A 27,108-nucleotide genomic window follows, 5' to 3' on the forward strand; every position below is an offset into this window, starting at 1 on the left:
ATGGTAGTAATTTTGAGGTTCTTCTTCTTACATAAGTTTTAAAAAAATGATTTTTTATGTTTTGCTTGTTCCTCCTTGCTATGATCTTTAAATTAGATAAATCTTGAGATATGTCATTGTGCTTGAAGTAAAGTGTACTTTTTTATGTGCGTATTAAGGGCAACATTTGAATTGGGAAACTATTTGAGTTAACAACCTAAAATTATGTATAAAAACACCAAAGAGTGCTAATAACAGATACTGTGTCCTTCGATTACTAGTGGTGTCATTTATGGAATTGGATTCTTACATTTTCTGTATGACAACAGGTACCTCTCAGACGACCTTGGCCTTTAACTTTCTCCTATGGACGTGCACTTCAGGCTAGTGTCTTGACTGCCTGGAGCGGACGTGACGACAACAAAAAGGCAGCACAAAACGAGCTTCTGAAAAGATCAAAGGTAACCACACATCCTGGTTGGATTCTTTTTTAATCGTTATTCTAGGGCCATTTTTGTGTACTGAAGTCTCCAATGTAACAGAAGGACAATGGGTTATTATCTGTAGTGGAGTTTCCAGATTAAGTATGACACGGTAACTGTATTAGTTTATATGAGAAAGACTTCGGGAGTCAGGTGTAAGGAAAATTTTGGAACTAATGACAGCTTCCAGCACTCAATGCAACACCCAAGCAGAACATGATGCTGATCCCAAACAGTACCTAGTATGTGTCGGCTTTTTGTGGAGGGGTAACTGGTGTCTGGGTGAAACATTTGACATTAACATTCAGGCTTTCATCTCATCACTATAAGATAAGGCTGATAAGCCATAGTAGTGCTACGACTTTGATTTATAACAACAATTCTGAGGGATAAATAATGTAAATATGGGCATTGCACCCTCGACTTCCCTCTAGTCGAATAGATTCCATCAAAATGATTGTTCTTAGCATGGTCTTTCAAAATGATGACTTAACTCAGATAGTCTTAAAAGATTGCTTAATGTACGGTGGATAATCTCAGCGTAATCCAGTTAATGTTTAACTCTGCCCTTGTGTTTAGTTGTCATGTAAAGATGTAGACTTGACTTGTTGATCCCGAGCTAACATTCTTAATCTTCTAATGTTTCGCAGGCAAACGGTCTAGCATCACTGGGCGAGTACAAAGGTGGACTAGAGGGCCTCGCCGGAGAGAAGTCTCTGTTCGTCAAAGATCATGCCTACTAAATTGAGCAACACAGCTACTGATCACATCGTTACATGAATTGTCTGTCACGTGACGTCCCGTGATATGTGTCACACCTTATCTCTAGTCAGACAACAAAACTCACAAATCTTGCAAACATTTTCTCTAGACCTTGAACTTCTGCTGGTTTTTCAAATACTATCTTTGTTTTTTGCAGGCATTCGTAATAGGAATTCATATTTATTAGGAGAAAATTACAAAGCATAAAATAAAAAATAATAATATAATAATTATTTGAGTTAATTGTGTTTACGTTCTTGGTCTACTTAAATTTCTGGGCTAAATTAAAATTCTGGGCTAAATTAAATTTCTGGGCCAACTATTTCAAACTTCGGTCTCTACTAGTGCAGTCTGTTTGCTGAAATTCACAATCTATGTTCTGTCCTCCTCCCCCCCCCCCGAAATCCCTTTAAATATCAACTCAAGCGCCATTTTGCCCTCATTGGCATAGAGGAAAGTAGCTAATAGAAAATGGCTTCTGAAAGAGAAAGTTGGAAAGAGCTTTCACGAAAGCTGCGGGACACACATTTGTTTCTATATTACCTAATGTCAACACGGACAAGTTTTATCTTTTTATTTCTTTTCAAATGCTAGTGACTCTGTGATCACGAGTTTGTTCCTCAAGGTTAAAGGTAGCTTTTATAGCAAGTTGTTAAAGGATTTACCTAATGATATTAGTACTAGTTGTTTTTTTTTGAGCAAAATGTGAAAGTTGGTGAAAAGATCAAGTATGCAGCACTGAGTGAAAGTAGAATGGTGGTGAATTTTGTCAAATAAAACAAGATTACAAAGAGAGTTTGTGTTATGAAACAAACTCAGAGGCGGGCGCCACCGGATTCGCATATTGGCAAGGAATTTCATGCCATGATTTTTTTTAAATCTAAAGTATTAGAATTTTAAAGAATCATTTGGGGTTACTTTAAATTAAAAACAAACTGAATACCTATAATCTAAAAAGAGACTTTTAGACCTTTCGGCAAGAAAACTAAATTAATATATCAGAAATGTGTATGTTGGTCAAAAGATCAAGTGTGCAGAGTGGTGTCAACGTGGAATGGTGATAATGTGTGTCAAATCTATTTCTAGTTAACATAAAATATGACATATTACTTCTGATTCACCTACTCTCTTTCCCTCTTTATCTCTCCCTCCCTCTCTCTCTCACACACACACATCAATTAGACAAAATGGTGACTAAGGGTCTTTAGGAAAATGGTCAAATTGCAAAAAACAACTCTATGTAAGGTAAGTGCACCCTCTTTAAGCGTCACAACATGGATGGTCATAGGTGTATGCAAACTCGGCAGCCGCCTAGGCCTCCGACTGTTGGGGGCTTTGCATAGGACTAAAAAAAAAAATCTCAAACATAGCAAAGCTCTAAGTTTTGATCTTGAATTAAGGTTCATTAACAAATATTTAGATTTACCTGCTAGAAGATCTTTTGATGAAATAATACTAATACTAATAAGATGTTTTTTGTGTGTGTGCTAATCTCACGCTCTCCGTGCGTGAGTGTCCGCGTTCTTCGCGCGTGTGTGTTTATTGAGCCTGGTAACAGTGGTGCACTGACATATGTAAATCCACTCCTAGTTTGTGATAAGAAGTGGACATGAGTACTGGAATCATCTGTGAAGTCATTAATTATCTGGACTTGGTTCAGAGATAAGTCAGCCATGTAGGACAATGCAAACCAAAAAAATCTTAGCATTATAAAGATAAGGTCCTAAATTTAAAACAAAATGGCGTATACATTTAAAAAAAAAAGAAGAAATGTAGCATTTAAAACATAAACTGAATTCGTTATGTCTCCTAAATGGTATACTAAAAGAAATGATTTATTAATCCGTGTTGTTAAATGTATCGATTAGCTAAAATATGACACATCAAGAGTTCACTTCAGGTCATAGTATCACAGATAGGACTCGTGTAAGGCGTAGAAGATTGGATCCGGAGTACTGTAGATCTGCCCCTGGATTGCTAGCACTGTCTAAAGACTGGAATCATTTGATAAGAAAACAGAAATAGGTTTTGGATCAACATTCAAACGTTTGACACTAAACAGAACAACTGCTGAGCAAGTAAGTTTTAAGTGAATTTGTTTTGTTATGGTGATTTAAAATTAGAGTCTAACCTAACAGTGTCAATTGCTCTATAGTGCTCTCTCCTGTCTGTGCTAAGCAATAATCCAAACTTTGAGGTCTTCTTTATCTTTGTACTCATTCTTATGTTGGAACGTTCAGCAACTTCAGAGGTAGATGACTAGACCAATATGTAGTTTCTAGATCAAGCAGCTCTCCATAGAGTTTCTCTTCTATAGGGGAGTTGCGGGAGGGTATGGGCAAATAGTTTAAAGCTGCAGTTTTTGGTACATCACAGATCATTATATGTACGACTCATGGGCGTAGCCAGGATTTTTTTACGGGTGGGGGGGGGGGGGTTCTCTCTCTATATATATGTGTGTGTGTGTTTATGTGTGTACATATTTAATCTTTATGACATTCTGACCCTTCATTCTTTAGGAAGTCGTTTATTGTACCTTACAATAGGGGGTCTGGGGGAGCGCTGTGAGCTTCCTTAGTGCGGGGTGAAGTCCCACCGCTATGCACTATTTCCAGTATTGAAAGCCGACAAAATGCATATTCTGAGGTATCTACACTGCATTATCCTGCTATTAAAAAGTTTCATTTCAAAAACTTTATGTTTTATTTCAAAAACCTGATGTGCTATTCCTACTGACCTAGATCCTCCCGCGTCGTTCGGCGTATTGGGCGGTGGGATGCCTCCACAAAAATCTGTCACTGGCAATGTCAGAAGCCTTTTCCCACCTGCTCTGAGGACCTCCATGAAAGTGTGGCGCCAAGCTCGCCAAAATCATTTGTTGGGGGGTTCTAAATTTAAAAATCTGGTTGTTTTTTTTTTTTAAACAAATTCATATCCCCCTTAGCTACGCTGATAGAATTTGGTGACTATAGTTTGCTATAGAATAAAATTGAAGAAAGAGGTTTTCAACTTCAAAACTCTCTGTATGGGGGTATTTAAACTAAAACCATCAGGAGGGGTTTTAAACGTTAAAAAAAGTCCCCTGGATGAGGGGGTTTAAACTCGAAATCCCCCTTGGCTTGGCTACGCTCATAGAATTTTGAGTGTGTAATTTGCTTTTTTTTTTTTTACATTGAAGAGGTGGTTTTTAGCTGCAAACCCCGCTAGAGGGGTTTTAAACACAAAACTCCTCTTGGATAGAATCTAATGGTGACTGATGTATGGATACTCTTATATCGAAGAGGGGGTTTTATCATAGTTTTCGGAGGGGTTTTAAAATCAAATTCCCCCTTGGCTATGCTCTTGGAATTTGGGGATTGTCGTTAGCATTATTTTTTGTTTGTTTTATTTTATAGAAGAGGGGAGTTTAACTGCAACACGCCCCAGGTAGGGGTTTTAAACTCAAAACCCCATTGGCTGCGCTGATGGTTTAGTATTAAAATCTCAACTAAAATAAACAATATCAAAGCAAAAAAAGAAAGACATTTTCACATTTTAGGTCAATGTCTGCTGGACTAGAGATGTGATCTAAAAATGAGAACATATCCCTCTTTTGTCGGACATCTGGCAGTTCTACTTTTGTGGTTAAAAAAAAACGTGTATTTTTATGTTTTTTCTTTTCAGGGGAAACAAAGATGGATTTCTCTGCCTTGCAGTATATTCTGCGGTTGTCTCCCTTGTTCTTTCTGACTTTGTGCTGTGTTGATGCCTTTCTAGTCGCGCCGAGTAACATAAACGAGCCACAGTTGTTGGGGAAATTTCATTACGCTTCGGCCGCTTTCTCCGCCCTGGACAAACGATCATCCGGATCAGGCTACGACCTGATTCTGACTAGCTTTGGCTTTTCAAGTGATGTCAGCGTCGTCTCCGATGTTGGGAAATTCTTGAGTGACGTCACCAAGATAGCCCCTGTGTCCATCTCGAAGACTTTGAAATGGCCGAACGAAGTCTCTGCAGTTCCAGGTAAACATTGTACAACTAAATAAGATCCATCTGGAACAATTTGCTTCTCTCCAATAGTTACTCTAAGAGTCTAAGTGTTCATGGTTTTGTCTTTTGAACCTATACATTTAATAGAAAGAAAAAAAAAACATTAATGATTCGGAAGGGGGGGGGGGAGTAACATAATACAAAAAAAAGTGGGGAGAGTGGAGACAGAGGGAGAGTGATCACAGACAACCTTTTAAGGGACCTTCTTGGTGGCGGGGCAGCCGTTCCAGGCAGCGCCCTTTGTGGGAAGTGGGGGGTCACACGATAGGAAGCTACATTGTCATGTTAGCGCTTCCTACAACTACACTGTGTGCCCTAGTCCAACATTCAAATGTTACGTATTAAGACTATTAAGACTAAAAGTTGTGGATATCTTTTGGAAACATCTTGGATTTAAATCCATAGCCATGAAGTCTCTTAACATTATAATTTGGACCTAAGCCAAGCACTCACCTAGTGTGCCGCATACTGTCAAGTCACCTTTCAGGAATGTGTTGGATGACAGTATTTCACGTGACAGTATTTCTTATACGAACCACTTTTGGTTATTAATATGTAAGCATGTCTACAAAATGTTATCACACTTTATTGCATTAAAAAAAAATGTTAAAACCTTAAAAAAATCTTGAAACCATTTCAACTAGGCCAAGTAGGTTAGATCCATGATTATGTTATACATCTTCTGCTGAAAATTGTGTAAAATGCCTCGTTCTGGAAACCCGTAAATATCGTGCACAGTTATTTAGCAGACGATAGTTCAAACTAGTTGCTCGCACTTCTACACAGGAAACTGTCGAGTTTAGAAACTGGACAACTACTATCGTGTTTGTGTTGTGTGTTTCTTGGCGCCACCTTTAAAAGTCGTGATACAATGAAAACGTTGTGAAATTGTTTGACACTTTTGGGATGTTTCTACAGATTTGAAAAGAATTAGGCCTACACCCTAGCAAAAAGATCCGCAGGATGACGGGGGATGACGTCGGGCAAGGTTCGAACCCGGGACTATCGTCTAAGAGCGTGCCACACGACCAGTCTGACATGCTCTTGTATTAGAAACTAGATCTTAGTCCTAGATCCAGAGTAGTTAGATCTAGTAGGTCAAGTCCCGTGCGACAAATGCAAACATTTCCACATGCATTTGCTTTTTCATTCAAACTCAGTAAATGAAAATATTTTTTTTTATTTCAGTCCAGGCACTAAATGGCCATTATGTGGCTATACCAGACGGCTTCCTTGTCCCGACTAAAACTGATGGCTCTATTAAAGTGTACAACCTGAACAATCCAGGGTCGCCACTGGTCACTCTTTCCAGTCATACAGGAGAATGGTTTTACCACCGCGTCCTCTGGGTGGACATGAACAAAGATGGACGCCTGGACGCTTTGACCTGCAGGGCTAATAAACCGCTAATCGGTAGGTTACATAGGCGTCAACCAGATAGAGATAGGTAGTGTAAGGGCGGCTTACCTCAGTGCTTGGTTGACACAAAGATAGACTCTCTATTTGCATAATTACTTGGTTAAAAACAAAGTTAAACGGTCTATTTTCATATGTACTTGTTAGTACAAAGATATACTATCTATCTACACATGTACTTGTTAGTACAAAGATATACTCTCTATCTACACATGTACTTGTTAGTACAAAGATATACTCTCTATCTACACATGTACTTGTTAGTACAAAGATATACTCTCTATCTACACATGTACTTGTTAGCACAAAGATATACTCTCTATCTACACATGTACTTGTTAGCACAAAGATATACTATCTATCTACACATGTACTTGTTAGCACAAAGATATACTCTCTATCTACACATGTACTTGTTAGCACAAAGATATACTATCTATCTACACATGTACTTGTTAGCACAAAGATATACTATCTATCTACACATGTACTTGTTAGCACAAAGATATACTATCTATCTACACATGTACTTGTTAGCACAAAGATATACTATCTATCTACACATGTACTTGTTAGCACAAAGATATACTATCTATCTACACATGTACTTGTTAGCACAAAGATATACTATCTATCTACACATGTACTTGTTAGCACAAAGATATACTATCTATCTACACATGTACTTGTTAGCACAAAGATATACTATCTATCTACACATGTACTTGTTAGCACAAAGATATACTATCTATCTACACATGTACTTGTTAGCACAAAGATATACTATCTATCTACACATGTACTTGTTAGCACAAAGATATACTCTCTATCTACACATGTACTTGTTAGTACAAAGATATACTATCTATCTACACATGTACTTGTTAGTACAAAGATATACTATCTATCTACACATGTACTTGTTAGTACAAAGATATACTATCTATCTACACATGTACTTGTTAGTACAAAGATATACTATCTATCTACACATGTACTTGTTAGTACAAAGATATACTATCTATCTACACATGTACTTGTTAGTACAAAGATATACTATCTATCTACACATGTACTTGTTAGTACAAAGATATACTATCTATCTACATATGTACTTGTTAGTTCAAAGATATACTATCTATCTACACAAGCAGCTGGCGGAAGTAAAAATATACTCTCGTCTCTCTCTATTCTCTTTCTCACAAAAACGATGAAATGTTTTCACAACTTGGGCTGCAATCGCCACAGTGGATGACCTATAAATAAAATATTTGTTAAAGTAGGTCAACAGAGACAGACAGAAGACACTGACGTACTAGTAAGAACGAAGCCTTGTTTATGTAAGTTTGTATCCTCCGCTATTGCGGCCCTGTCAAGCTCGATGAATGCCAAGTGATAATCTCCAGATACCACAAAAGTAGAGAAAAGGATTAGGCCCCTAAATGTAGATTGTCTGTCGTAATTTCTCTGTACGAGCTTAATATAGTCATTATTTTTTCAAATAGATTTTTTGCCTGATAGGTTAAGGTTAAATTAGAATTTGTCTAAAATAAATGAGTAAAGAAAAACTTTTTCTGACCTTGCTGTCTATAAGGTAGACTAGTGATGCCCAACCTTATTCGGCTGGCGGGCCATTTTAGTTTTCGACACTCATGTCGCGGGCCACATCTACGAAAAGTTAAAAAAAAGAGGATTTATAGACTATAAACCTTTTTATAATTAGAAACCCGTGAATCTAATATTTACTTTAATTTTGGAGAAGTTTATCATAAACCAACTTTAAAATAGCCGGCTGCACCAAGTCTGACCACTGATTCTGGAGTTTTAGATTTTCGTCCGTGAGACGTTTACATAACATGAGTTCCGCCCGATTCATCACTAAAAAGGTTTGTCCTCACAAATAAGTGCGTGTTATTAGTGTTATCATCGTTAACAAGTGATTAGGAAACTTTCTGCAAACAACACGCGAGTAGAAATCAATAGTCTGCATCACTTGAAATTTCTCAAGCCAGTATTGTATAGCTTTGTTAGTCAATCAGTTCCAGTTGCAGCTCAGTCTGGCCACTTGACATATTAGCCGCAGATGGATTTTGAAATGACTAACATTGATCAATCTGAAAATGGTCAACATCCCATGGTCCAGACTGAATACCTTGTCAGATAGATTTTGTTGGTGAATACTTCAATGAATCTAAAGAGTCTCTCTCGGTTCCTATTGACTAGACAAATCTAATAACACTTGCTGTCAACCCGACTTGTTGCACAATCACAAGTGACTCCAATTAATTTCTCCCAAGGAAGATACAGATCCTCTGTGATGGTTGGGCCCATACATGTTCCGCATAGCTCCTAGATTCTCTTATTTCAAAATTTCTATGTGTACCGCGAATAAATACTAAGATTTTGAGCGGTACCAAATATGTCAGTATACTCATCAACGGCAATAGAAAACATTTCGAAATCTGGTTTGTATTTCAGTTTTCTATGGAGATATTTACCCATATCTTTACTCGCCTTGTAATTGTCTTCAGGGCTGAATTCTTCCATCATTACTAGCAAGCACTTTTTGTATGCATTCGTCGTCGGAAATATGGGTTCATTTTTTTCATGTGAGAATCTTTGTAGCTCGCTTTACGGTCAGACTCAGTTTCATGTTTCATTTGGTAAATATTATCTCGCCAATCCTCTACGTTTGGCTTAATTGAACAATCGCGTCTCAAACCAAGAATGTCGCCTTATTGGTTTCCTAAAACTGTTTAATGTTTTACAAAATAATAAAAAAAAAGAGCCATTCTTTCTTAAAAAAACAAATATTTTGTTTTTATCGGTGCCAATCCATGAAAAAAGTGAGTGTAATTTTTTTCATACGTATTATATTTCTTTTTGAGAGATGATTTTCTCCACTTTGTACCGACGTTTCGGATGGAACCACGTCACGGGCTGGATGAAACCACGTAAAGGGCCGGATGTGACCCACGGATCGTATTTTTGACATCGATGTTAAAGTCATCTGTTTCTTTGGCCGACGGTTGACGATGGTATGATGTGGCCAGCACAACCACCAACTGCCTTTACTTTCCCCATATAATGACATATACCCTTCAGAGTTGGCTAGATCCAGGGGCGTGCTAAAAATATAGAAATTCTATCTTTCTATATTTCTATGTTTCACCCTTTATCTCTACATCTGACCCTCTATCTCTATGTCTCACTCTTTATCTCTGTCTCACTCTCTATCGCTATGTCTCACTCTCTATCTCTATGTCTCACTCTCTATCTCTATGTCTCACTCTCTATCTCTATGTCTCGCCCTCTATCTCTATGTCTCACTCTCTATCTCTATGTCTCACTCTCTATCTCTATGTCTCACTCTCTATCTCTATGTCTCACTGTATTTCTCTATGTCTCACTCTTTATCTCTGTCTCACTCTCTATCGCTATGTCTCACTCTCTATCTCTATGTCTCACTCTCTATCTCTATGTCTCACTCTCTATCTCTATGTCTCACTCTCTATCTCTATGTCTCACTCGCTATCTCTATGTCTCGCCCTCTATCTCTATGTCTCACTCTCTATCTCTATGTCTCGCCCTCTATCTCTATGTCTCACTCTCTTTTTCTCTCTCTCTCCTAGTCCTAGCGAAGCAAGTAATGCATTCAAGGAAAAGTAAAATGAAACTTATAAACGGGCGATCTCGATATGAAAGAAAAGAAATGTCGCTTACTATTGAATAGAAGACAGAATAATTTCCTTCTCCCATCCATTATGATGGTTGTTTCCTAGGTTCAATACATCCATGACAAGAAGGGTTCTCACGCTAACTGTACATCGGAATTCAAGACATGTCAGTTTGAGGCACTAGGTAGAGGGACTGACTGCCAGCCGAATCCCCTTTTTATTTAAAGACACTAATCTATCATTTGAACTCATGTTTAATTTCAACTTTTATCCTCTTAAAAACCTGACAAATCTTACACAAATTACTAGCACATAATACACCACTACACACACACACACACATTATTCAAACATACAGACATACTCAGAAGTCAAAAGGTCATCATGGCATAGCAATGGAGTTACTGTTCAAGTATTTTCCATTCAAATGATATGAAAGCTTTTCATTATGGTATGACACAATCTCACCCTGGTTTGACACCGCTTCATCATGGTATGACACAACCTCACCGTGGTTTGACACCGCTTTATCATGGTATGACACCGCTTCATCATGGTATGACACAACCTCACCGTGGTTTGACACCGCTTCATCATGGTTTGACACCGCTTCATCATGGTATGACACAAGCTCACCGTGGTTTCACACCGCTTCATCATGGTTTGACACCGCTTCATCATGGTTTGACTCCGCTTCATCATGGTTTGACACCACTTCATCTTGGTTTGACACTGCTTCATCATGTTTTGACACAACTTCATCGTGGTTTGACAGCGCTTCATCATGGTTTGACACAACTTCATCGTGGTTTGACACCGCTTCATCATGTTTTGACACAACTTCATCGTGGTTTGACACCGCTTCATCATGGTTTGACACCGCTTCATCATGGTTTGACTCCGCTTCATCATGGTTTGACACCACTTCATCATGTTTTGACACAACTTCATCTTGTTTTGACACTGCTTCATCATGTTTTGACACAGATTCATTATGGTTTGACACAACCTCATCATGGTTTGACACAACTTCATCATGGTTTGACACAAATTCATCATGGTTTGACACAACTTCATCATGGTTTGACACAGTTTCATGATGGTTTGGCACCGCTTCATTATGGTTTGACACAGATTCATTATGGTTTGACACAACTTCATCATGGTTTGACACAACTTCATCTTGGTTTGACACAACCTCATCATGGTTTGACACAACTTCATCATGGTTTGACACAACTTCGTCTTGGTTTTACACAACTTCATCTTGGTTTGACACATATTCATTATGGTTTGACACAACTTCATCATGGTTTGACACAACTTCATCATGGTTTGACACAACTTCATCATGGTTTGACACAACTTCCTCATGGTTTGACACCGCTTCATTATGGTTTGACACAGATTCATTATGGTTTGACACAACTTCATCATGGTTTGACACAACTTCGTCTTGGTTTGACACAACTTCGTCTTGGTTTGACACAACTTCATCATGGTATGACACAAGCTCACCGTGGTTTCACACCGCTTCATCATGGTTTGACACCGCTTTATCATGGTTTGACTCCGCTTCATCATGGTTTGACACCACTTCATCATGTTTTGACACAACTTCATCTTGGTTTGACACTGCTTCATCATGTTTTGACACAACTTCATCGTGGTTTGACAGCGCTTCATCATGGTTTGACACAACTTCATCGTGGTTTGACACCGCTTCATCATGTTTTGACACAACTTCATCATGTTTTGACTCCGCTTCATCATGGTTTGACACAACTTTATCATGGTTTGACACAACTTCATCATGGTTTGACACAACTTCATCATGGTTTGACACAACTTCATCATGGTTTGACACAGATTCATTATGGTCTGACACAACTTCATCATGGTTTGACACAACTTCATCATGGTTTGACACAACTTCATCATGTTTTGACACAACTTCATCTTGGTTTGACACAGATTCATTATGGTTTGACACAACTTCATTATGGTTTGGCACAACTTCATCATGTTTTGACTCCGCTTCATCATGGTTTGACACAACTTCATCATGGTTTGACACCGCCATGAAAGTCTGATGTACTGACACCGCCATGACAGCCCGATGTATTGACACCGCCATGACAGTCCGATGTATTGACACCGCCATGACATTCTGATGTACTGACCCCGCCATGACAGTCTGATGTACTGACCAAGCCATGACAGTCCGATGTATTGACACTGCCATGACAGTCTGATGTATTGACACCGCCATGAAAGTCCGATGTATTGACACCGCCATGACAGTCCGATGTATTGACACCGCCATGACAGTCTGATGTACTGACCCCGCCATGACAGTCTGATGTACTGACCAAGCCATGACAGTCTGATGTATTGACCAAGCCATGACAGTCTGATGTACTGACCAAGCCATGACAGTCTGATGTACTGACCAAGCCATGACAGTCTGATGTATTGACCAAGCTATCCTACTTTTGAAGGTGCCCAATGCTGGTGTTCTAGAAAGTTTTGGGCAAATCTACAATCACAAATAAAATCAGTCGCGATTTGTGTGTCTATGAACTTAGGGCTGAGAACCATTGATCTGAGTGGTGTTGGGGGTTAGGGAGGAGGGGGACTTTCTTCTCTAGATCTCGTGCTAGCAATTATTACATCAGTCTCGCGATGTTACTGAACATTATGTTCTTCCCGGAGCTCCGACTGGCTTAACAGACTCACACACTCTCTGTCACACACACTCACACACTCTTTCTCTCTCTCTCTCACACACACACACACTCAGCAGTGCTATTGAACAGGGTGAGCATGTACATACAGCGAAACTAATTGTTGGAATGTAGTTTCCGTGTAAGTCTAGCGGACATACTGAAAGTCTAAGTCTGGAGAAAGAGCTGAACATCAGAGAAACAACGGGCAGGTCAGAGTGACACTTGTTTGATAGAGAAAGGCAGGTGAAGATAACATTTCAGCATACCAGGACAAGCAAATAGTCAAAGACTTGACTGAAGGACAAAGCTGTTTAGAGATGGAACTGGACAAGAATAGAGGATCGAGCAACCTACGTCTCCCAGGCACACAGAGACTTTGGGTTTTACAGAGAGTAACAGAGAGAGAGAGTGAGAGACAAAGAAGCTGAGACAGTGAGACAGGCACATAAGGATAGAGATACAGGGACAGAGAGAGAGAGAGAGAGTGAGAGAGAGAGCGAGAGTTTATTGACTAGTGCGAAAGTAAAAGTTAAACATGAATGTATGTGAAGAATTGAATTGGATGACAAGGAATCGTGAAGACAGACCAATACATGAATTCTGAGACTCTAGAGTAACTCTAGACTAATTGGAAATTGAGTCCAAATTATTTCTAAGTGAAAGCGCTCCGTTAAAGTCTCGCCAATGCAGCTATGGAACCCGGGGCGGTGCATCGGCCGCCAAACGATTTATCTGCATACTGAGCTACAGAAATGCATCATTCAAGCAAAGAGACAACCCTGAGCTAGGTGATACTTAGAATGAGATCCTATCGCACCGTTCAGCGAATTGGTGACGTGTGAACTAAATGGTGCAAAACATCAATTAAAAATGTAATTTTGGTGTTTTGGGTGTTACAACCTAACTTTTGGAGATGTAGGGCCTAAATAAAAAAAGACAAAACAAAGACAAAACAAAGAGAGTTTATATTTGTGTTACTTCTCCCTTCACATTTCCTTTAGTCATAGTGCGACTACTGCTAGTGACTGAAGTTAAGACTTGCATCCTCAATGCTGTGAGGCCTCAGTAAAGTAAAGTAAAGTCCTATGTCTTTAACGTTTATGAGAATACATTGAAAACAAAATTGTCTCCAAAAAGTTTTATTATAAGCCAAGTAAATGTCCAGTCAATTGTTACACTTCATGTTGTAAACTAAAAGCAAATCTATGACATTTGCTATTCTTAAACTTTCAGGAGCCACTAAAGGGGAGTTGGTTTGGTTTACAAGTCCTCCAAGCAAGTCTCTCGCCACCCCGTGGCCTGAGTCGATTGTGGCCAACGGACCTGACATCTACTTCAACCTAGCTCATTTCAAAGTTGGCACCAAAACCTACGAGGCGATCGTCGTTGCAGAGTTTTTCAGCCACAAGATTCGAGTCTACTGGTCAGAGGATTACAGACAAGACTGGTCAAATAAGACTTACGTAAGATAAGATAATTTCTATATAAGGATTTATTGGTCGTTTAACAATTCTCAAATTACCATACAATCTACCAAATACTAATTACATTTGTCAAACCGGAAATCCCTGGGTAAAAAAATGCGACATCTTGATACACATAAAAACGCAATTTCAGATCACAGTGGTCAGTCAAATGGTCAGTCAAGATGCTCCAAGTGACCTTTTTTAATATTTGTGTGTGCGCACTTATTATGACTGCTGTCGGTTCTCGAAACAGTACCGGCCTTAGGTGGTTGGAGGCCCTAGACGAAGTGAATAAGCTGGCTCCAAATGAAATAGAAACAAAAAAAATTAAGGCCAAAAAATAAGCAATGAATAAAAAACCTTCCTGTAACAAATAAGTTAAATTGACATAGCGCCGAGAGCAACAAATGTACACAATTGATGAGTCATAACCACCAGACGTTTCGACATTTTACCAAAAGGAAGAGACGATGGCCTTCAAACATATTTACTCTAATAAGTAGATCTAAACATTCATGAATAAATCTTGAATCATAGTAGAGACTTATATATAGTTCGTCCATCGTGGTTCGATGATGACCACTTTGTCATCCAGGGGGCTGAGGGCTTTGCACTGGGGTTTTATGCCTCCTCATGTGGCTGGTGAGACCTATGTGTGCCCGGAATGTAAGGCCGCACACTGGGCAGGTTATTCCAGCTGGAGCTAGTGTCATTGGCCTTGCTTTTCTTCTCTGATGTTTTTCTTCTGCCAGCGTTGTTCTCTTTTCCTCAGCAACCTGTGCGCCAGTTTTCACAGCGCGACGCCATGATGCTCTGTCATGTGCCTCTGTCTACCAGGTGCCTTCAGAGAAGCTTTGAGAATGTCTCTGAAGCGCTTTCTTAGAGACTTAGAGCTAGGCTAGTAGACATAGAGTCATAGAGTTCTATGCAATTCTTTTTCTAAAAAAAAAATAAAACAAAATAAATTTTTGAGCCTTGTGCGAGGCCCTCACCAATTGGAGGCCCAAGGCGGCTGCCTAGTTTGCCTGTGTCGATGGCTCTGCTCTACAAACTTTAAACCAAATCGTTACAAAAGCCATTAGATACGTAAGGGGGTAGGGCTACGCCGTGTATTAGATACGAGAGAGAGAGACAGAGAGTGATAAAGAGAGACTGAGACAGAGAGACAAAGAGAGTGAAAGAGCTGGACTGAGAGACAAAGTGAGAGACAGGGATAGGAAGACAGAGAGAAAGAGTGATAGAGATGAGAGTTAATTGTAGAAAAATGTGATTGGTTAACTGTTTGATTTGAAAGAACATCAGTTGGTTGATGGCGTTAAAGAAAAGGGACAAAGAGAAAAAAAAATCTACTGTCCACTGTTCAATGTCTAGGTCCGTGACAAACCAGAAGTCACATGCTGCCCTTTCAACCATGTCACCAAGTCCCCAGTGGGCTCCCCATCGAGGAATGAATCGATAGAGTCAGCCTGCTCAAGCAGGGGCAAGTAACTGTTCTTCAAAATGGATTCTCGATTGTCTCCCCTGCTCTCCTCAACCACAAAAGTTTGCGTGATTCAATGATTGAAATAACGAAAGAAAACGGTAAAGTAACGAAGCACTAGAATCTACAGCTTTCAAACCTCCCAGTACATGACCTACCGCCCCAACCCCTTTCCCTATCCCGCTCAAATCTCCCCCCCCCCCAGCCCGCCCAGCGCCCTCACATTGAACAAACATGTTGACGACTACTCAAGGGTGATTGTATCACCCAACTCCCGCAGTTAATTAGTAGTAACTACTAGAGATTCTAGAGCCATCCTTTCTACCTCATAATGACGTTACGCACTTGGCGCACGTAAGACGAAAGCGGAGATTTCCAAAAACTATTAATAGCTATCTAAAACATAGATACGGATACTTCCGGAATTGTAAGCGCTGAGATAGTATCGAGAAGAAACTGAATCCGTCAGTCAGATTGAATCGACTTTTTTCTAAGTTAAATATGCTTAATAGTCTCAATAAATACCTTGTCATTGGAGAAACAATTTTTGTTTGGATTATGAACAGTGATCACCTCAATTAAAGTTCAACTTATCATTGGATCGCGAAAGTTTCCGTATTCTGTGGCATTCTGTCCATCAAAGAAATTTGAAACTTCTGTCCGTAAACTTTTGAACATGTCAATAGTAGCCTGCTGTTAATCATGCAATAAAGTAGAGTCAGTAGAGGTTCCCCTTTTCAAATCTTGCAATCTATTTTGGGAAGATGATGTAAAGCTCATTTGGGCCATACCACTCGGCCAGTGCGCTCCGTACTAAGCAATGCAAGATCAGAATCCTACAATGCAAGATCAGAATCCTAATTCTAAGTTACTATCTTACTGATAGTGACCTTAACTATGTCACAGCAGAAAGAGCGTCTTTAAAATATGTAGAGAAAATGTATTCTTCTAGCACACACTAGCTCCATGTACTTGATTATGTTGACTTGTGTGATCAACTGTCAACGAGGATGTCTTGTGACCTGCACAACGACAGTTACTTTCCTCGACAAAAAAAAACCCAGATAACCTTAAAGCCTGGTACACTTCTGAAACGTCCGTAACATTCTCCAATTGAAAATAAAAGTTAAAACTCAAAACCCTGTTTCAAACTTCGGAAATTTTAATCAGTCAAAGCCTTAAATTTTAAAGAGTCTTCAAATCAGTTTCTGGAAAATTAATGAATGTAGTAGGCACTGGACAACAAATCATCGCAGTGCACATTTTGAGTGGCTGCTTAGGACAGCACTAGCTGGCCTCACTCTAAGCAATAGCTGGCCTCACTCTAAGCAATAGCTGACCTCACTCTAAGCAATAGCTGACCTCACTCTAAGCAATAGCTGGCCTCACTCTAAGCACTAGCTGGCCTCACTCTAAGCAATAGCTGGCCTCACTCTAAGCAATAGCTGGCCTCACTCTAAGCAATAGCTGGCCTCACTCTAAGCAATAGCTGCCCTCACTCTAAGCAATAGCTGCCCTCACTCTAAGCAATAGCTGCCCTTTCTCTAAGCAATAGCTGCCCTCACTCTAAGCAATAGCTGCCCTCACTCTAAGCAATAGCTGACCTCACTCTAAGCAATAGCTGACCTCACTCTAAGCAATAGCTGACCTCACTCTATGCAATACCTGCCCTCACTCTAAGCAATAGCTGCCCTCACTCTAAGCAATAGCTGGCCTCCCTCTAAGCAATAGCTGCCCTCACTCTAAATCTAAGGGATAAGAATTTTCTTTAGAAATATCTTGAATTAATGAGGAGACACACTCACACAGACACACACAAAATGTTCTTTACGTAGACCGCTAGATAATTACAAGAATTACTTTAATGTTAGCTCATTTCTTTTGTTAGTCATCAAATCAAATAATATTCACACACGCATTAGTTTCAGACTCACCCACTCACACCCACAGGCCATGAAGCCTTACAAGACTCACAAATCACCGTTTGACCAGCTCTGGTCTAGAAAGTATACTCTTCCTATTGTATGAACCGCCATTATCTGGATCTCTCCGTAACGTGCGCGTACGCCTGTGTTAAATATGTGTCTGTTTGAAAGAGAGTTTAGTCAAAGACTGGATATTGAACAAAAAAAATGTCTCCCAATGTTCAAATGAAACCAGGCCCACCTCCTGATGATGTCATTGTGCGGCCATCCATTGAGCTGCTCCCTCTCTTTTGTTCTCAGGTCAAGAGCCGGGACATTGACGTCTCCATGGGGGCCCCATTTGACGTGGTGATCGCAGACGTCAACGGAGACGGTCACCTAGACATCCTGGCCACCACCAACAGCGAGCATAACGGGACAGTCCTGGTGTACGAGGTACCGGTCGACTTCAGGTATAGCCTGGACTTTTTGGTTTAAGAACTATACTTTAGGTAGCCACTACGCTGTTACTTCAAAACTTTACTTTAGGTAGCCACTACGTTGTTATTTCAGAAGTATACTTTATGTAGCCACTACGCTATTACTTCAGAATTATAATTTATGTAGTCATTACGCTGTTACTTCTGAACTATACTTTATGTAGCCACTACGTTGTGACTTCAGAACTATACTTTATGTAGTCACTACGCTGTTACTTCAGAACTATACTTTATGTAGCCACTACGTTGTGACTTCAGAACTATACTTTATGTAGTCACTACGCTGTTACTTCAGAACTATACTTTATGTAGCCACTACGTTGTGACTTCAGAACTATACTTTATGTAGCCACTACGCTGTTACTTCTGAACTATACTTTATGTAGCCACTACGTTGTGACTTCTGAACTATACTTAAGGTAGCCACTACGTTGTTACTTCAGAACTATACTTTATGTAGCCACTACGGTGCTACTTCAGAACTATACTTTATGTAGCCACTACTCTGTTACTTCAGAACTATACTTTATGTAGCCACTACGTTGTGACTTCAGAACTATACTTTATGTAGCGACTACGTTGTTACTTCAGAACTAAACTTTAGGTAGCCACTACGTTGTGACTTTAGAACTATATTTAAGGTAGCCACTACGTTGTGACTTCAGAAGTAAACTTTAGGTAGCCACTACGTTGTGACTTAAAGCATATATAAATTGATGATCTATCGGTATATTTCTCATTGATTGTCTATCACCAATCAATAAAATTATTTTTAGTCGCTAGAGAAATAACTATTTAAAACAATAAAATCTAATCTTATCTCTTATAATACATACGCTACTTCAAAAAAGATGATTACGTCCTACGCGTCATAATCTCGTCATGCATGTTAACCAATAACCTAAATTCTGCCAAGTCATTGGTTTTCCTGGCTGGCTCAGGTAACCCATTCCATGCTCTAATAGCACCAGGGAAGAAGGAGCTATATAAATATATATAAAACGCTATATAACACTAACACGTCTGAAATTGATATTAAATTTACAAATACAAGTGTAATGATTTTGTGAGCTCAGGATTATCAAGTTTTTAGGTTGTTAAACTTTAAGTCAAATGATGAATTGTCATGTCAACAGTAAAGAGAAATACTCCGATAAGTCATCAATGTATGAATGTCATCCATATATAAATGTCATCCATGTATAAATGTCACCAATGTATAAATGTCATCAATATATAAATGTCATAAATGTATACATGTCATCTATACATAAATGTCATCAATGTATACATGTCATCAATGTATAAATGTCATCAATGTATAGATGTCATCAATGTATAAATGTCATCAAATTATACATTTCATCATCTAAGTTAATGCCTTAAGTCAGAAAGTAGTTGCTACTAGAAGTCAAGTTCTTCGATCGACAGATTGATTGATTGATCGAGTGATTGCTAGAAGGAATTATATATAATTTGATACATAGAAAAAGTGAAAAATTAATAGATAATGTAATGTTTTTCTCAGTTAAACAAGACACGCAATGCGCCTGGATTACGCTGATTACCTTGTGCCCTGCCCAAGTGTTGGTACCCAGAAGCAATTCAATCACTTAGTGGACATAGAATAATAGAATTGCTGGACGCTGGTCACTTTCTCACGACCTTATCACGTGATAAATAATGCTTGGCTCTGTTGAAGTGCCTACCGGCTCTGTCGAAGTGACGCGACGGGCCGTTGACTGGGCTTACTGGCCACCTTAAACTGTAGTGGTCAGATGAATGGGTCAGAGGTGGACAGTGTTGGACCAGGAAAGTGATGGATGGGCCTGGTACGGGTGGTGACTCAAAAGTAATTAAAACAGTCGACTAGCTTGTTTCATAGATAGATAGATAGATTGATAGATAGATAGATAGATAGATAGATAGATAGATAGATAGATAGATAGATAGAATACAGAGAGAGAGAGAGACTTAGAGAGAGAGAGAGAGAGAATGACAAAGTCTAAAGCTACAGAGACAAAATAAAGACACACACTTAAAGACATGAATCAAGTCATTTCTCCAATGTTTAAAATCTTTTCATCTTTCTAATTAATTTTTTGTTCCACTAGAAGCTCCAACGATCACGTCTATAAAGTTATTGACAATTTAAGATTTTTTAAATATTTTTTTTTCATTTCATCACACCAGGATAAGATATTTCAAATCAGAAAACACCACATCAGACTTTATAGATCTAAATTAATTTCTAGGAAGAAAAAGTCCTATTAAAAACCCAACTCTGTTTCAATAGATACCCAGATCTCACTAGAGCAGTGATGCCCAAACTACGGCCCGCGGGCCGGAAGTGGTTCAGACCGGCCCGCCAAAACATTGGCACAGAAGATAGGAAATAGAAAAAAAAATTAAAAAAGGTTGAAAAATTTATTTTCTATGTTAGCATTCACTTTTTCTTTGATGGATTTCACTCTTTTCTTCTTGTAGAATTAACAGTTGTTTTAGAGTCTTGGATAGTTCCGCGGCTGTCTTGTGCTAGCCATGTCCATGACATCTCATGTGTAGAATACAGCGCATCTTTTCTGCTGCATCATTTTTATTCGTGTACTTCTGACACCAACATGATTGGTGACGTTCCATGTAACATTAGTTCGTTATTGTAATGGGATGGTCGAAGAAACGAAAATTGGAAGTTGAAACTTTCAGGAAAAGTGGACAGATCTTTTTTTTGTGGAACATAATAAGTCAATATGTTTGATCTGTACAGTAATATTTTTAAGTAACATAACATAAAATGCATTCTAAAACAAACCATTACAAAAATATTGAGGCATTGTTGTCTTGAGCCGCAAAGAAAAGATCGGAAAGTTACGTCAAAAGTTGAGTAGAGTTTTGCGATTGGCGAAAATATTGACCAAGAAGTCAAGAAATGAGTCAGCTGTAACAGAGGCTACAATGTTGGTCAGATTTTAAGAAGAGATACGAAGCATACAAAAGTGATTGCTGGCAGAGATTGAATACAATCGTCCAGAAAAAAACAACAGTTGTAGCTTTCAGCTTTTCTGCCATGACAATTGCAAAATGGGTGAAAGATGTTTGTGAAAATCCAAATTCAAAACTAAATGACAGAGCAGCAGATTTCGAAATCATTTCTATTGCCGCTGAGGAGTGACACCAACTGGAACTGATTGACTTACAAAGCCAGACTTCCCTGCTTGAGAAATTTCGTCAATGCAGACAATAGATTTCTACGCCTTGTTGTCCTCATGAACCTTGCACATTTCTGAAATTCTGGGTATGATCACAATGTTTACAAGAACTTAATTTAGTGGAAAACTTTCAGTTACAAGACGCCTGAAACCATTGTTACATATAATGACTTATGGGTGTAAGTAGATCTACAAGCATACATGGGATTGTGATAAAACTATTTAAAATGTTTTAGTCTCTATTTCTTTTTTTATATCTTTCGTTAATGTGGCCCGCGACACGAGTGTCGGAAATTAAAATGGCCCGCAGGACGTATAAGGTTGGGCACCACTGCACTAGAGTATTGTCTCATTGTTTCGTTCTCCCCTCCTCCGTGCTATGCCAGTAACTAGGGAACACGAGCCGGTGACCCAGGGGACAGAAGTCTACCAAGATGTACTGCTCAAACAATACATGACGATATTAAAAGTGAAATCAAAAGTTTTAATCGACATTATCATTGATTGGTTATTGATTGATACTTTCATGATTTACAGATTTCTCTGGACCGTTAGCAAAAAAATGTATTTGGCAAAATTTAGGGAAAGTCAACATGTTTTGGTTGTTCTTTTAGAGCTTAGGTTTCAGGCTAATTGTTGTAGTGAAGTGTACCACCACCCTACCGTTCCATGCTGATAACAACGAAATTGAAGGTAACTTAATGAAAGGAATTTCACCTTAGGAAATTGTCAAATTATCATTGTGGACTACTTTTCAAAAAATGTGGACACAGTGAGAACTATTAGACTTGCATTCAACAAAAAAAGACCCTTCTGCGGACTTAGAATTTTGTATGACTAAACGTTGGTGTCTTATCGAGTGAAGAAACAGAATCGCTTTGTGTCACTTGATTCATAAGTCATTACAGAAATCTGAGAGAACGACATTAGTTTTGTTAAGTCCAATGTGATCAACAGATTTCTCTAGCTGTAATAGGAGCATCTTGTTGATCAATGATCCTCTCTGGTTGGACTAGGATAAGGAACTCTCACGCTGGTAGTCAGACATTGCCATTTGTTACATCCCAGCCTTTATTTGACCAGGTCGTCTGTTCATTAACTAGACATGAAATGAAGACTATACATTTTATTTAATTGTGCATTTAAATGTTCATATAAGGTACTCTGTTGCCATTGTGAGAATCCTTATCCTCTTGCTCGGGAGAAAAGGAAGATCTTATTCGTGGTTTTATTTTCCTAAAGTTGCAGACCTCAACTAAATTTCTCAGAGTTGTACCCCTTACCGTTTGGGATGAAAACAAGGCGACACTGATCACAAAGATGAACTGGTCTGCTGAGCACAAGCTGGGAACCGTTTCTCTACTGATTTTTGAAAATCTAGATCTACCTGTGTATATGTTTGTCTTCGTGAGTACGTGGGTGCAAGTGTATGTATGTGTTTGAGCTTGCGATGCTGGGAGTTACACGAAATCAATACCGCCCCGCCTCATTACTTCTAGATTACATTTGTGAACAAAATAAGATAACTGTTGAAGGGGAAATAATTCTATCTATGGTATCAGTATACAAGGCGTTTATTTCCCTTGCGTATTTCTAGCGTTGTCATCAGGAGTGGAAACGCCTTGAAAAATTGTCTAACCTTTACAACAGCGGGGCTTGCAATTTGGGATTTCATTATTTTATTGTGTTTTTTGTTTTGTTCTTTTCTTTCTTCACATGCATGTATTTTTTTTTCTTAACTTGTCAAAACAGAACTGGTCAGTTCAAACGCCATCGATTAGCAGACGGCTATGCCTCCCAATCTATGGGGCTCAATAAAGGTGGACCTGGCTCACCATACGTCATTCCAGCACCTGCAGGGTAAGATCTTAATGTCAGCGTGACACTACAGTGCGGTAGTAAAAATAATAGTAGTAAAGAAGACCTTCCAGACCTTCCAGACCTTCAGATCTATAGGGCAGACGAACTAAAGGTCATCTGTTTCTATGGCCGGCGGTTGACCAACACAACGACCAGCTTTTGTATTTTCTTCAACTAATGGCACCAATTTGACTCAGGGGCTTCCTAAGAATCCCGAATTCGAAAATCCAGTCTTGAACCCGAGACTCCTCGGTTTGGAGGCCAAGCGCTTTACCACTCAGATACCATACCTTCCCCTTACAATGCGTCAGTACATACTTGTATCTGTGTCAGTGTCCAGCAGTGTCATGACACACTGTATCATGCGTCAGTGCAAACTTGTATCTGTGTCAGTGTACAGCAGACAGAGACGTGTCATTGTATCTGTATCAGTGTACAGCAGACAGAGACGTGTCATTGTATCTGTATCAGTGTACAGCAGACAGAGACGTGTCATTGTATCTGTGTCAGTGTACAGCAGACAGAGACGTGTCATTGTATCTGTGTCAGTGTACAGCAGACAGAGACGTGTCATTGTATCTGGCTAAATAATACACTTACGACATGGCAGTGTCAGCTTACAGACGTGTAACACATCGTGGCCTCATCCAGAAGCCTAGGCCCTCATGTCTCCAATCGGCCTTCATCTCAGGTGCAGAGGAGGGAGATGAAGGAATGAAGGCCGGAGCTCGATTCCTCATAATGTTGCGATGTAGTCATAAAATGATTTCCTGCAGTAGATAGAAACTGTTGATCTAATTGGATCAACTAACAACTGTGACAGCACGAATGGACCTAGGTTTTTGGAAAGGTAGACATAAGAATTTATTCAAACACACCTTTCTGTATTTCCATAACTTATTTCAAAGTACTACTACACGTATGGGGAGCACAGTGGCTGGGTGGTTAAGCGCTTCACTTCCGAACCTGGGGTCCTGGGTGCGAATCCCGGTAAAGACTGGGATTTGAATTTAGGGATTTTCAGGGCGCCCCTGAGTCCACCCAACTCTAATGGGTACCTAATTTTAGTTGGGAAAGTAAAGGCGGTTGGTCGTTGTGCTGGCCACATGACACCCTGCTCGTTAACCGTTGGCCAAAGAAACAGATGACCTTTACATCATCTTCCGTATAGATCGCAAGGTCTGTAAGAAGAACTAACTTTTACTTTAACCACACGTACATTGTATTTCAAAGACATATGTGTTGTTTGCCCCCCCCCCCCCACACCACACACACAATTAGAACCGCGACAATGAAACGAAGAAGGCCGCTCTTCAATAGTCAAAGTTTTATTTTATTAGATAGTCTGGTAATGTTATCATTGCATTGTCATTTAACATCATTTTTACAGCCAGAAACCATCCATCCTCGTCGCTGGTGACGACGCTGCTGTCCTGTCGCTCTTGACTCCCAAGGCGCCCCAGAACCACACTAACTGGGAGTACACGCGTACTGACTTCCTAAAGACAGGTACCAGCACCGTGGGCGGAATCAGCTTTGCAGACGTCGATGGGGACGGAAGACTTGAGCTGTTTGTCCCCTCCTATGACGAGGGCTATGTTTACGTTTACCGCCTGTAACATCAAATAATAACATCAAATAACTGAAATGGTAAAAGGATACTTAAAGCGTAAATGATATGCTTATTAGGATATGTTTCAAATTATTTACTTGTTTCTTTGTAAAAATAAAGGAATAAGTAATAAATGTTTTTATTTTGTAATTCTTTGCCATTTAAATACATTTTTAAATTTAAAAGTAGTATATAATTTAAAATCCTCTACGGAATAAGAAGGCGTCAATACAAAAGTGGTAACTATTAATAATTGTAGTAAGCTATAAATAACTTAGAAATGGAGAAAATAATGTGTTACATAACTTTAAAGTAGAGGCTTACTGTAGGGTGAAAGGGGGTTAGGAGTTACATTAAGTCACAGGGTCATTCCTGCTGACACACGTAAGAATTGTAACTACAACATGGACACTGAAATGATCAACCAGATACCATTAGCACCAGATTGAAACAAGTGAATGATAAAATAAACAACAACATAAAAACCTCGCTTATATTTAGTGAAATGGTATCAATTCTTGAATCAAGGACAAGGTTTCCATTGTGCAGTTTAAGAGGCAATTAAAAAAAAACCTGCTGGAGTAGAAATCAAAACTCGAACCTTCATGATGTGAGGGAAACATGTTTGGCCACTGAGCTATTCAAGAACTTCAAAAAATTGAAAACTTAATTAGCACATTGTTAATTTGATTTTTTTTTTGAACGACCTAATTATCTACATTAAACTATTGATCTATAATTTAGTTCATTTTATTTATTCAAAAAGAAAATAATTATTTGCGACTAATTAATGAATAACTGGTAATTTGTTTTGACTGAGTCGTATATTGTCGTTGATCATAAGTAATTATGCAAAGTTTCGAAAATGGGAAATGGGAGAAATGAAGTGTACAAGATTTTGGCCGGACAAACAGACGGAGTGAGGTAAACATCTGAGGATCTTTGTTAATCTTTTTTTTAGAAACCGCGGGAATAGCTTTTGTTCGTTTTTATTTTCAAACTAGTAAAAGTCGAACTAGTTGGACTCTTGCAGACGAGGTTACATTTTATATGCAGTCAGAGACGTTGTCAGCGAATACAATTTCCTAAAATTCTTTAAAACAGCATTACGATATTTAGTCAATGGCTACATCTTCCACAGACGTCAGCACAATGTAAGGGCCGGTAAGCTTTTATTTGAGATGGCATCTAAACCAGTAAGCTTCGGGCAGGAGGGTCTCATTAACCTTGCCTGGCCACCAACTCGGGAGAAGGAAAACTATAAATCATAATCTTTGCTGCCTTGCAGACTTGCAGCTATACCCTAACATGGTAAAATGTTTTGGGAGTAAACCCTGAGGGAAAATCAGGAATCGGGACTCCTAGTCAGAGACTACGATGCCGCTAATCCCAAAATTGTGTATATAGACGGTATCTTCGACACGTCACGGAGGTCATGATATAGATCAGTTACGAGAGAGGCGGAACTGCTGTGTGGGCGACATCGTTCCAACCTTAGCTCATTCCCAGGCATTCATCTTATTTCTATGAGATGATCCCAACTCTATTCGCGACTGAACAGCCTAAAGTGAAAGATTGTGGGAGACTTAAGAATGAATAGACAAAGTAAACAAGGTCAATGACGCCATATTGAAAGATCACGTGTTTAAAACTAAATACTAACAATTACTTGCTGATACGTGCGATAGAAATGTGTATTCACGTTGACAAAAAGTGCACACTGTAATGAGCGTGCCACATTTATCAACACGTCTCTTAGTCTGTAGACCGGAAGAACCAAAAATAGCTAACTATTTATAGTTGTCCGCCATTGATGGGGGATCTCCAATTTCTCTAAAGTAAAAGACAGGAAAATCTCTCAGGCGACCGCAGCAAGTCCTTGTTGCTGGATTTACGTTGTCTGAAGTTGGAGCCTTGGACTACAAGTGGACATCGTCCCAATCACCTGACTGGAAAGACCAGGCCAAGCCTTTAAGATTGATTGGATTTAGCTAACTCTCACG

The 27,108-nt window shown here is 39.2% G+C and overlaps 2 protein-coding genes across 3 annotated transcripts in view; both read left to right on the forward strand.

The window, feature by feature from the left end:
• LOC106075140 (fructose-bisphosphate aldolase-like) overlaps positions 1 to 1,453 on the forward strand; it is a 49,051-nt gene extending 47,598 nt beyond the window's left edge. For both annotated transcript variants that reach the window (XM_056024082.1, XM_056024081.1), the window contains exons 8-9: positions 309 to 440; positions 1,112 to 1,453. In XM_056024082.1, coding sequence (XP_055880057.1) covers positions 309 to 440; positions 1,112 to 1,204 — 225 coding nt within the window. In that variant the 3' untranslated portion in view covers positions 1,205 to 1,453. The remainder of the gene's footprint in view (positions 1 to 308; positions 441 to 1,111) is intronic.
• A 1,689-nt stretch (positions 1,454 to 3,142) lies between these two features.
• LOC106075142 (uncharacterized) lies at positions 3,143 to 25,243 on the forward strand. Its single transcript, XM_013236066.2, has 7 exons — positions 3,143 to 3,301; positions 4,887 to 5,225; positions 6,441 to 6,665; positions 14,308 to 14,537; positions 18,246 to 18,397; positions 23,386 to 23,493; positions 24,884 to 25,243. The coding sequence occupies exons 2-7, from the start codon at positions 4,898 to 4,900 to the stop codon at positions 25,110 to 25,112; spliced, it is 1,272 nt and encodes a 423-aa protein (XP_013091520.1). The 5' UTR covers positions 3,143 to 3,301; positions 4,887 to 4,897; the 3' UTR covers positions 25,113 to 25,243.
• Positions 25,244 to 27,108: the final 1,865 nt, after the last annotated feature.

The sequence above is a fragment of the Biomphalaria glabrata genome, chromosome 3 (assembly GCF_947242115.1).
Source record: "Biomphalaria glabrata chromosome 3, xgBioGlab47.1, whole genome shotgun sequence".
NCBI classification, from domain to species: domain Eukaryota; kingdom Metazoa; phylum Mollusca; class Gastropoda; family Planorbidae; genus Biomphalaria; species Biomphalaria glabrata.

What these genes read in the sequence shown, in the direction of transcription:
- LOC106075142 (XM_013236066.2), top strand. Translation starts at nt 4,898, where the DNA reads ATGGATTTCTCTGCCTTGCAGTATATTCTGCGGTTGTCTCCCTTGTTC. An exon ending in CGAAGTCTCTGCAGTTCCAG is followed by an intron (nt 5,226 to 6,440) that starts GTAAACATTGTA and finishes TTTTTATTTCAG; the next exon opens with TCCAGGCACTAAATGGCCAT. An exon ending in GGCTAATAAACCGCTAATCG is followed by an intron (nt 6,666 to 14,307) that starts GTAGGTTACATA and finishes TTAAACTTTCAG; the next exon opens with GAGCCACTAAAGGGGAGTTG.